At 42.9% G+C, this 12488-nt stretch overlaps 1 protein-coding gene across 1 annotated transcript in view; it reads right to left on the reverse strand.

Annotated features, from left to right (window-relative positions):
* Positions 1 to 2180: 2180 nt before the first annotated feature.
* The window catches only part of tgm2l (transglutaminase 2, like), a gene marked incomplete at both ends in the record, with an annotated part of 23306 nt that continues 12998 nt past the window's right edge, over positions 2181 to 12488 (reverse strand). The window contains 14 exons of the mRNA XM_080002372.1: positions 2181 to 2358; positions 4008 to 4144; positions 4304 to 4464; positions 4601 to 4730; positions 4819 to 4957; positions 5626 to 5732; positions 5850 to 5992; positions 6557 to 6660; positions 6802 to 6934; positions 8671 to 8851; positions 9907 to 10035; positions 10369 to 10487; positions 10781 to 11011; positions 11761 to 11931. Of these exons, the coding sequence (XP_079858498.1) occupies positions 2181 to 2358; positions 4008 to 4144; positions 4304 to 4464; positions 4601 to 4730; positions 4819 to 4957; positions 5626 to 5732; positions 5850 to 5992; positions 6557 to 6660; positions 6802 to 6934; positions 8671 to 8851; positions 9907 to 10035; positions 10369 to 10487; positions 10781 to 11011; positions 11761 to 11931 (2063 nt within the window). The remainder of the gene's footprint in view (positions 2359 to 4007; positions 4145 to 4303; positions 4465 to 4600; positions 4731 to 4818; positions 4958 to 5625; positions 5733 to 5849; positions 5993 to 6556; positions 6661 to 6801; positions 6935 to 8670; positions 8852 to 9906; positions 10036 to 10368; positions 10488 to 10780; positions 11012 to 11760; positions 11932 to 12488) is intronic.

Here is a 12488-nt window from a genome sequence, read left to right on the forward strand (position 1 = left end):
GTTAATGTTTTGACCGAACCTCCTCTTCCCACTTGCCGTCATGCAAGTGCGTAATAGAAAGTCCGTAATAATATGAAAACCTTAACATTGTGCCTCATCGACCCCTAAGCCTGTCTTTGACTTCTTGTGTTTCTCCTTTTTGTATATAAATTCAGAGAATGCATTTGAACTGCATCGTTGTACAGTATTAGCTGTGTGTCTAATGTCAGTGCAGCATGGCAACCTAAGCAAGGTGGCGACAGGAACCAAACGTTTCCTAACAGGGTTAGTTGGGTCTATTTAAAAAATGATAAAATAAAGAAAACCGCAAGAAGAGGACCATTATTAAGGTTGTTTTATTTTGTTTGTTTTTCTGCTTTTCTGTCATGCCTTGTCTTGCAAACGCCATCGGAAGTCGCCTCTGAGATGATTGTGGGCTAAGGTTGAACAAAAGAAAATAACACTTTACCGTTTGGAACCAGACCGAACCACTGGAAACCAGTGGAAAGCCTCAAAACCTTCGAAGCTCACAAACTGTGGAATGCTTGCTGAGCCACCGATGAAACGAGAGCATTTTTCTCAAAGAGCTCTGCTCCATGATGCTTTAATAGGACGATTTCTACTTCTACTCATTTCTAAGTAGAAATTAGGTTTGATTTAAAGTTATAACCCAGATCATATATTTATATATTTTTTCCTTTTATGTGCTTTATGATTAAATCAACATATTTTTTATGTAAGCCCAGCCCAGTGCCATAGGTGGTCGGTCGGTGCTGTGGAAATGTGTTATTTTCTGAGCTTTTACTCTGGGTTGCCCAAAACTCAGGTGGACATATCACATCCTCCATCCCCCTTTTTATCTTTTTTTTTTATTAGATAGAAGTTCCACTGAGGCGATTGAATGGAGGGATGAGTGATTGTCATGAGCAGATTGTTAATTCTTCATGTACATTCGCTGTTCATTCTAACAAGAATCTCATTATAATGATATGTATTGTCTTTCTCTCTGTGTATAGTATCTTATATTCCCCGAACCTCAAAATCCTTCTAAATATGTATTTTTTTGTGCATATCTGTACATTTTGTGCCCATTTCTGGAAATGGGGAGGGGGATTAAACTTAATTAAAACTTGTGAATCAAATCCATCGGAATGTAGTGTTTTATATATTTTCAGTTCAACAAAAGGAATTCAATTCTGATTAATTTTTCAGGAAAACTTGCAATAACCATTACCATTTCGCTTGACAAAAACGCAACCATTACACTTGAGCTGTTATGTAATGGCAGAAAAAAATGCAAGTTTGGGAAATATTGGAAATGAGCTGCTTGGCCTGAATTCTGATTGTCATCCATTTCTGTTGCTCTATGTGTTCAAGCAAGACGATGTGAATCAAAAACAATAAAATCAACTGTGTGAAATTGTTTTTTATTTCAAAATGAAACCAAGAAAAAATACAGTATATAAATCAAATCTATATATTTTCAAGATGCAACCACTCCCCTTGAAAATAATTTATGGGAGATGTCAATGTTGATAAATTGATCTGATACATAGGCCTACATTTTTTAAATTTTTATAATTTTAAATGTATAAATAGGTAAATACCTGTGTCCTGCTAGAATTCATCATCAAAATAATGCCACACCAAATTAAAGCTTGGTTAAAGTTAAAAAAATACTTTTTATGTGAAGTAAATAACAGAAAAATAAGGCAATAATGCATTCAAAATATTCATTTGCCACAATAAAAATATTTGATGTTACTCAAGTGCATGGATCTAAAGCTTTTTAAATCAATAAGCCTGCTTTGGCAATGTACTTTTTGTTATTATAAGATATATAGTAATAACACATAGCATAGGAATAAGGCAGTAAAAGGTCACATTATTATTATTATTATTCATTCAACTTTGCGCTTCATTCACTTGCATTTTGAATTCAATCAACACTGGTATTACACTGTGCATACAGTAATAATCAATTTTATGGTAGAATTTTATTTTTACCTCACTATTTATTATTATTATTATTATTATTATTATGTAATTTTGTCCCATTTCCCAATGGTGGTGAAAAACCAGTTAAACCTCTGAATTCAAATTCTATTCACATTAAGTTCACAGCTGCAGAATCCAAACAATTTATATATATTTTTGGGTGTGAGTGTAGGACCAAAGAAATCAGAAAATCAAAAAAGCCTTCAACCAAAGATGTTGAATGCAGAGAAGGGGGTCTTCTTGCGGACCACCATCGTGGCGGCTCCCTTCACGTTCCGCAGCAGGTCCGAGTTGAAGTCCACCAGGAGCCGCCGCACCCCGGGCCGCACGGGCGTGAAGAACACCGTGACGGACACCTCCTGTCCCGGAGAGATGTCCTGCCTGGGGGGGATGGAGGGAGGAGAAATTCATATTTTTAAGTGCAATGTTTACAGAGATCCATCATTTTAGTAAATAACCTGATTTGCATTTACATATCCAGATACTTTTCAATGGAATTTCTTTATATTTATTTATATTAATTGTATCTATTTATTTATTATTTTGTATTTCTATTTATTTTTGTTGTTGTTGTTGTTGTTGTTGTTCTTGCAGTTGTTGTTGTTGTTCTTCTTCTTCTTCTTCTAATTATTATTATTATTATTATTAATATTATTATTATTATTATTATTATTATGTAATTTTGTCCCATTTCCCAATGGTGGTGAAAAAAAAACAGTTAAACCTCTGAATTCAAATTCTATTCACATTAAGTTCACAGCTGCAGAATCCAAACACATTAATTGATATATACATTATTATTATTATCTCCATTTATTCTGTATAGATTTTTTTAAAGACAAAGTGTACACTTTTCTATTTTATGTTATCTTAATTTGTCTGTAAGCAATTTTTTTTACTGTGAATTAAAAAATAAGAAACCAAATGAAATGAAAACATGTCTATCCATCTTTTAGGATCCTTCTCAACAAAATGAAACAATAATGACACATTTACTTTAAAATGAAGTCTTACTTTAAATTATGAGTCACTACTACAGTGAAGACTGAATGGAACAGCTACGGAATTTGAGTGTTTTGATCAGTGTTGAAGTGGTTTAAAAATAAGTGCCGGTACTTTCGTTTGTCACATATTGGCAGGGGGGCAATAAATCTGCTTTATAATAAATAAATATATAAAAGTAAGGGGCCTGTGCGCATGTGGAGAACAGCTAGTGGTGCATTTCATTGAAGCTGGTACTCCGAAAAATCCAACCTCCAACTTGGAAAAGTGTAAAGGAACAATCATTTATGTTGGAACTTCAGAGCCGCGCCCGCGTTTACCCCAATAACAGACCTAACGTCACCGCAACATGGTGGCTGACACCATGCACCGCTGACAGTGAACAACGTTCCCTTGCATAGATTTTATTACACTTGCACTGCAACGTCTCTGGACACAATTGGATGGACCTACAACCAAACGTGTGACATAGTGCTGAGCGAGTGAGGGCAGAACAGTTTGGCAGATTGTGAGAAGTGACGGTGAGCAAGGAAAAGTCGCGGTACGCCAAAGAGTAAAATGTTGAAGTGCAGGTACAGGTAGTCCTCACTTAACAACCTACCGGTCTAACGACCTTTCGGACTAACAACCAGCTCTCCGACCAGTCTGTATTGTCCGCTGCTTATAATACCACAGCGTCTCAGTGTCAAGCAACTCATCGCCCATCACCGTTCTCAGTCTCAGTCTCGTTCCTGCAGTCTGTCAGTATTCACTACTCTAGCGTCACCACGCCCCCTTACCGTGAAATAACACGGGTCCTTGCTTATCGACCAATTCGCTTAATGACCTGGTCCTAGGAAGGGAACTCGGTCATTAAGTGAGGAGTACCTGTACTGTGTAACGGTGAGTACTGGCCAACTTCAAGCACTGGTTTTGATACACAATGGTATCACTGTGAAAGCATGGTACCATCACCATTGATCCACCACTGATTAAAGCCATAATATAATAGTTGCTGACATAGATTCTTTATCGAGTGAGATACTTACGGAACATGGACCTCTGTGGCCAACAGCAGGCCCGCCCCTTCCACGGTGAACACACCGCCTCTCAGTGTAACCGGCAGGGGGTTGGTGAAAGAGATTTTGGCCCTAGTCTGCTGATATAGAACTGGCCGCCCTGGTATCTGGAGGGAATTATATAGATGGATTAGAACAGTCTAGTACATAGTACAGCAAATTTGATTTTGCAACACAAGAGCTAATTTCCTATATGGAAAAATGCTCACGGTACACCTGGCAAGCTCTCACGGCTAAACATCTGCCCACTGGGTGTGTGCACCCACCAGGACGACGATCTCGGGCATGACCAGCTGGATGGTGAGCGTTTCCAGGATCGGCTCATTCTCCCCCGAAACCTCCACCATGCCGGTCACCTTGATGACGTGGTGCTCGGTGATGCATGTTGCGTACTGTTTGTAGCGAAGGTGCAGCACCTCCCTGTGGACTGGGCATAGATGTGGAGGGGGATAGGACAAAGAGAACAATGGCATCATTTTCATTTTCATCGTTGCGACCCCTCCGCCAAGTCAACGTGGGAGGAATCTCCCTCAGGACTTCGTTCTTGGGCGGAAATTGCTCACCTTCGTGAGCCGGCACGACGACATTGGCCGTGCGCCTCTGGCACTCCCCCTGTGGGACGGCGTTGTATGTGATGGCCTGGCACAGCATGGTCAAGGTGGCGCTGACATCTTGGCCTCCGACGTTCTCCAACTGGGGATGTGGACGGACGGGGACAGATTGGCACGAATGAACCACGACAGCCTGTGACAATTTACTGAAGTCCTGCGCCGCAACATGCCTCGAAGACGATGTCAAAGTCCGTGCCGAACACAGGCGTGGCGTGCTTGATCTTCAGCAGCACAAGTCCTGGCTCCGACGCAATGGTGTTTGGCCGTGAGACACTACGTCCGGCCTTCTCATACACCTCCCGCTCTCTCCTCGTACCTGTGGAGTACAGTCGTCCGTTTGTAACCATTTAACCTGATTCAAACAAAGGGTATGTGGACCGTCTTTATGGAAGTCTGATAGGGTACCAGCCTGCATGTAGGTTAACAGTAGGGTTAAAAAATATATATAAAGTCAATTCTAAGGCCATATTTGTTAATGTGCAATGTCATTTAACTCTATTTTTGTCTCCTGTAGCAACTTCTGTTTCTTTAACATTCCCATTCATTCCTACCTAGTCATTTCATGGCTGTACAGCCAATCGGATAGCTATGGCTAAGCTACGAAGCCCAGTGTAACTGCCATTAAGATGACATACATTGGGGCTCGATTCAAATTGGATGCTTTGCAGCTTTAATTTGTAAGCATAAATGCATGTCACTTGTCAAGATTAGATGCTTAGAATGGTTTCCCATCAACAAACGACTAATTGATGAATGGGTAACTGATATGTAGTCTACACGCCAGCAACAAACCTCCCTAATAGACTACAGTGTCATTGGACCCAAAGGGGCATACAGTAAATTGGTTAAAATCAAGTAAAGAAGCAACCAGATAGAGTTATTGTTTGCCCTTTTGTTGGAATTTCTTCCAATTTGTTCAAAAACAGTGTGGACATGACTTCGCACAAACATGTTCAAGCCGACTTCACTCTTTCTACAACCGACCTTCGGGGTACTTGTATTCCAGAGTGACGTCTTCTCTCTGGTAGCCGTCGACACTTTTGGTGCTGATGTTCACACCCACAAAGTCCGCTACCGACCTGATCTGTAGACGTCGTGATCGACAACAATGCGAACATTCAACATTAGCAAACAGGTAGGTCCTCATCGCATGCGTCGTCTGGGATTCCATTCCATCACAAACGTTTCAGCTGAAACGTACCTGGCGCCGCTGGCCGTCCGCTAGGACCATCCACTGGACGACGTCAGCGTTCACCTCGGCGAAGACAAACGGGGCGTCGTACTTCAGGTTCAGGTTGCCTTCTTTTATGGCCTTCACGGGACACGGGCCACAGCAATACACACCTGGAGGGTGGGCAAAACCCTTAGATCAGTGATTCCTAGTGTTTTTTATAGAGAGATCCCTCCATTTGATACGCATTAGGACCCCCGCGGGACCCCATATGATACGCTTTGGTCTCTGGGACCCCATTACAACATGTCTAAGCTCTAGTTAGAGAGATAACAGTGGAACTTGGATTAACACAGTTATTATTGTACGTTCTGTAAAGATGTTAACGAGGACGTTTCATTTTTCCGGGACCCATTGAAACCTCTCCAAGGACCCCCCTGGGGGTCCCCGGGCCACCAATTGAGAAACCACTGCCGTAAATGATCAGAGGCCACTTTTTGGGGGGTGTCATAGCACGTGAGGTCATTACACCAAACAAGTGAAAAACAAGTGGGAGGGTTTAAGGTTGAACAGGATGGGCGTTACGAACACAAATGGCAGACAGGTCAAGGAAGAACAAAGACGAGCCAGTTGACGAGAGATCAAACTACGGAAAACAAACTACAGAGAGTCGGGGTGGAGGAGATCACCAAGAGAAAGAATCTGGGACTTCTTCCAGGAGGGGTGGAGCGCTGTACCTTCACTGCGTTCCTGAGGGGTGGGGTCCAGGACCTGCCAGCCATCGTTTCCTTTGGGCAGGTCATCCCTCCTCATCCAGGACTCCACCCAACAATGGAAGTTCCTTCAGACCACAATTGGGGGAGAGGAAAGGGGTGGAGTCAAAAGAGGAAATAATATTATAATATAAAGTAATAATATGACCTGTGTGTGTGTGTGTGTGTGTGTGTGTGTGTGTGTGTGTGCGCGCGTGTTAGGGTCCTACCAGCTGCTGTCATCTCCCCTCATCCTCTCCATTCTTTCGTTAAATAGCACGTCCACGGAGAGATTGCCATCGACGTCGTGGGCGGATACAAAATTGGTGATGCAGCGGGTTGGAATCCCCAGGCAGCGCAGCACTGTGAACGGACACATCAGTCCCCGTGATGTAAGGTTGTTTTCTGCCTTGTGTGTACTTCCGTCTGTTCCACCCCACCCCAGTGTTAGTTTGTTTGTATGTGTATTTATTGATTGATTAATTGCTTAATTTGTTATAGCTATGTGTTTATGTATTTTATGTTATTTTAATAAATATTTAAAAAATGTCAAATGTATTTATGTATTCATATTATTTAATATTTATTATAATTTATTTTGTGACAACCATTAATTTCAGGAGGCTTGTGCACTTTTTTGACCACATTTGTTTTAAGAATTAACTAGAGTTTCTCACATTTTCCCTGTGTTTTCTCAGCAGAGCGAATGAGCATTTTGATATATTTTCAACCATTTCTGGTTGTCGTTTCTAATTTTTCTACGTGGGCAAAGCCAAAAAAGGACGCAATGTGAGGATGAAATGGAATGAAGTCTGATGTACAAGCGCTACTTGTATATAAAGCTATAAATGCCCTTGCACCTCAGTATATAAAATAAATGCTAATTATACACGAACCAGCAAGAACTCTCAGGTCCGCAGGCAGTGGTCTTTTCACTATTCCTCGTACCAACTCTAAAGCAGAACAAGCTGCTTTCTGTATTTATGCCCCAAGTAAATGGAACACCCTACCAAGGGACCTGAGAGGCCCCCACACTGAATACTTTTAAAAGCAGGTTAAAAACCTTGCTGTTTTCTACAGTCTATAACTGACTGACTGACGTCTGTCTGTCTGTCTGTCTGTCTGTCTGTCTGTCTGTCTGTCTTTGTTACTGGTGCTGGTGCTTTGGCTGCTGCTAACCTTACACCTAAACTTCACCCTCGCTTACCTTATGGCTAAAATTAAGCATTTCTAACCCTATACCCTAACGTAAACACCTCTAACCTTATACATCAACAGAACTGTCTATAACCTGAGTGACCCGGTTCCTGTGAGAGCTCCCACTTCCGGTTCCGGTGACGTCTTTGCGTGTCCGTGTCCGTTGTCTTTTTTGCTGTTGCTTTTTGATGTTGCTGCTGCGGTTGTGATATTACAGTGAGAGGATCATAAGAAGGGTGTGTTTTCGGAGAGAGAGAGTGAAAAGGATCTCCCTCCCCGAGGTCTGATTGAAAACTTGACCCACTACCTAGGGACGCCCATTAACCAAAGTGAATGGATTAAGATGAGATGGTGCACACAGTTGAAATTTCTGTTTCCGGTGAGGGCTACCACTCCCGGTCCTGGTGATGTCTTTGCTGTGCTTTACTTCGTTGAGATGAGATGGTACACACTGTTGACTCAAGACAGATGAGGAGATTTCCGGTTCCGGTGAGAGCTACCACTTCCGGTCCCGCTGACGTCTTCCCTTGTGCGCTGTTGCTGTTGCTGTTTTTGTTGCTGCTGTTGCCGCTAACCTTATACCTTAACTGGTGTTGTCGTTGCTGCTGTTAACCGTATACCTCGACTTAACCATCTCTAACCTGAGTGACCTTTCTAGTTCCAGTGAGAGCTACCACTTGCGGTTCCGGAGACGCCTTTGCGTGTACGTAGATGCTGGTGTCCATGTTGCTGCTGCAACATTGTTGTTGTTTCTGTGGCTGTTGTTGCTGCTGTTGTTATTTTCTGTTTCTGTTGTTTCAGGGGTATTCTTTTGTAATGACCGGCTGACAACTACTGTGTCCGTGCGTGTGCGTGTGTGTGTGTGTATGCGCGTGTGTGTGTCGCAATGTGTGTGCTCTTACCCGTGCAGGCCACCCCAGCAAACACCCAGCACTGGCCATATTTGACCTCCTTCTTCCCGGACTGGCTCCAGCGCTGCAGGATGGGCACGCTGCCCGTCCAGTGGGTGGGCGCCACCCCGGCCAAGTATGGCCCCGGCTGCCAGTTCCCACGCAGGACGCCGTCGTCGTCTGCAGAGTTCACCTGGTAAACGAGGAGGAGAGAAAACTTGACTTGACTTGTCTGGAAAGCCTTTGCACCATGACGATGTACCAGGTAGGGCGGTCAAAGTAAACACGCTAATAAGGCGGTAATAACGTGTTAACACAGTACTTTTTTTTTTTTTGGCGACATTTACACATTTTCCTCGTTTGACCATTTGAACCATCTGTAATTCTAAAATAAAAGCTGTATTTGAGTTGTTATTTGAGTGACTGTTACACACACTTAAGCCGTTTTCATAAGTGTAAATACTCTTTGACGACAATAGTTTTTAATCAACCATCAAAATACAAAGGTTTAAATATGAGACGCTTCATGTTACGCAGACTTAGTTTTATATCCAAGGGGTTCCCAAACTGGGGTCCGCGGCCCACTAGGGGCCTGCCTGGGAATTGCAAGGGGTCTTTAGCTCAATGAATATTACTGTCTTCCATGTTTTAAAATAGCATTTCATGTAAACTGGCTTGTTTGTCTGGACCGGCTCAGTGCAGGAGAACGATGTTGGCTTGTTTGAAATTTGCATTAAATACATTATAATAACGATTATTATGTTATTCTATTCTCAGTGATGAAACCATAATATTGCTATGTCTCAATGCACTGCTTTTTGAATATTTTTTTTTTCTCATGAGTCAAATTGGAGTCAGCTTAAAAATGCGATGAATCATGATTCCATATTATTTGATGGCCGTGACACCAGGTGACCAGTTCATCTGCTCCCAGTGTGGGATCCTGCTTTTCACACGATAGTGACGCAAAACAAACTGATACATTGGTTTGAAACAATCTAGACCAGACCCACACTCTGCCACAGACACACACACACACACACACACACACACACACACACACACACACACACACACACACACACACACACACAGTAGATGCACACACATATACACACGCACATACACACACACACACACACACACACACACACATACACACACACACACACACACACAGGCACACACACGCACACACACACACCCACACACACACACACACACACACACACACACACACACACACACCATGGCAGTGACGGTCCTGCTGACGTAGACAGGGTCAGATCTGTTTTTAACGTCCTTATCTTGGTCTTTCCGGGCCGCCGCCGAGTTGTCCAGGATCTCGAAACAAATGTCCACCACATTATCCTCGAACTGAGACAGCAAAAGAGGAGGGGGGACAAAATAATTAGATCCAGTGCAGTGCCAGTTTTTTCTTTACGTTACTGAAGTTCAAGTTGTTATCAAGCTGTGTTCCTGTCAACTAGCTGCTGTCTTTCTTTCTGTCTCTATGTCTCACAGCTGTCTGCAAAGGGGACATGCCCTGTCTGTGTGGTCTGGAAAACATTTTAACAGCTCCCGTCTAGATGCTTCTCCAAACATGCCAGGATGTTTCCTCACGCAGAGTTGTGTGTGTGCGTGTGTGTGTGTGTGTGTGTGTGTGTGTGTGTACGTGTGTGTGTGTGTGTGTGTGTGTGTGTGTGTTACCTGTCCGAAGTTCCACGGCAGGCTGTGGATGCTGTGCTGGGTCCCAGTGTAAATGCTCCCATCCTCATTCATAACGTACTCCTGGATGTGATGCTCGTCAGGGAGGTAAACAGCATCGGCTAGAACACACACACACACACACGCGCACACACGCGCGCGCGCGCACACACACACACACACACACACACACACACAAGACGCCTGTGAGCAATGAACAGCAAATAACAAATCATAGAACATCTCAAAAATTTCCAGGCGTAATTTAGACTCCTTTTAAAACAGGCACAAGACGATTTAGTCTTTCCATCTTTTTGTGTTTTGCGACTGGAGGTGTTGCTCCATCTCCAGGGTAATCCTAACCCTAACCGCTAATCCTAACACTAATGGCTCTGACTCTCCGTCTTGCCCTCACCTTTGCACCAGGGGTTGAACAGCAGGTAGAACTTGTTGAGTTGCGTCTTCTCCAGGACGTGTCCGTCTGGCGACATGGCCAGCACGGCCAGGCAGTACTGGCCCACGGGGGCGTCGGCGGGGCTGTGCAGGTTCAGCAGGATCTCTCCCTGCAGCCACTGCTGGCTGAACCACCACTCTCCGCTCGCCCCCCGCTCGCGCTGCGCCCGGATCATGACCTGGTTGTTCTTATCTGGTGGAACACAGAAACACGGGGTTGGCCGGAATGGGGATGGATATTTTTTTTTAAGAAATTTCAGTCAGAAGTCTCGGTTTAGAATTTTAAAGTTTAAGCCAGAATTCTGAGTTTAATCTCATAATTCTGATTTGTCAGAATTCTTACTTCAATCTCAGAATTCTGGGTTTTAAGTCACAATACTAATGTCAGAATTATCTGAATAATAGTCTGAAATTCTGACATTAATTCTGACTTTAATCGCAGAATTCTGATGTTATTATTATTATATATTTTATTGTACTCATTGAGCTGTTTACTACTTATTATTAGCCTTTACATTTTTTTTATGTATATATTGTGAATTTTGTGCTTATCTTCTCACTCTGTACTTCATGTTCCCCATTGAGCTGCAGCGACACCTGAATTTCCCCTATGGTGTATCAATAAAGTGCTATCTTATCTCATCTTTATGTAAGTCAGAATTCTGAGTTATATCTCAGAACTCAAATATCTTTTCTCATATGGCAATTTTTTTTTTCTTCAGGCCCTAATCCTCAGACATAGAGAGGCATTATTTGTAGGCCTACTCAATAAAAATGACCTCTAAGATCTGATATATGGTTTGGCTACATTCATACATTCATACATTCAAACACCTTCCATTGTAGTTGAAACAAGATGACATAGAACCAATGAAATCAAACAATTATTTTGCGTAAATTCAACTCGATCCTCAACTTTGACCCTGGCGATGTGCTGCTCACCCAGGTTCAGGGCAAGCGCCACGTCCTGCTTGGGGGAATAGGTGTTGGAGCACTGCACGGTGATGGCGAAGGGCTGCCCCCTGCGCACAATCAAGCGCTCCCGGTCGATCTCCTCGGTGCGGTGGGCACGATTGTTTTCGTGGCTCCTCAGGTCCACATGGACGAAAAACCCTGACGGGGAAAATTTGGGCTGTCAGTTGCCGAAAAAACAGCATAACTTGTATCCTTTAGTCATCATCTCCAGACGATGATTGACACTATTCCAATGGTTCTTAATCCTTTTCTCATCAAGGACCCTCAATTTGATCAGCATTAGGCCACAGACCCCATATTGTAAGATGTGGTCTCTGGGATCCCAATCTGATCCCAATTATTTTAGTGTCAGAAATGATTTGGTCCAAACTTCCATATATGTAGATAACACGATGAAAACTATCATTATTGTACATTCCCTAATGGTGGGGTTTTACTTTGGGCAGGGGATTAATTGTTTTGCTGGGTACCCCCTGGAACCTCTTGAAGGACCCCCTGGGCCACAGGTTGAGAACCACTGCTCTGCCCCCTCCGCCTCCGTCTCTTTCTTTTAATTTGCTTTTTATCTCCGCAGTTTCATTTCGATTATATTTACACAAGTCAGTATAAATGGCAGGAAAATAGTATGGTGTAATATATAAGCTCAAGTGATAAGCTAACAAAAAAAAAAAGATCTTTGTTTCATTATATATAGC

This window comes from Zeus faber (genome assembly GCF_960531495.2).
Source record: "Zeus faber genome assembly, chromosome: 6".
In the NCBI taxonomy this organism is placed as follows: domain Eukaryota; kingdom Metazoa; phylum Chordata; class Actinopteri; order Zeiformes; family Zeidae; genus Zeus; species Zeus faber.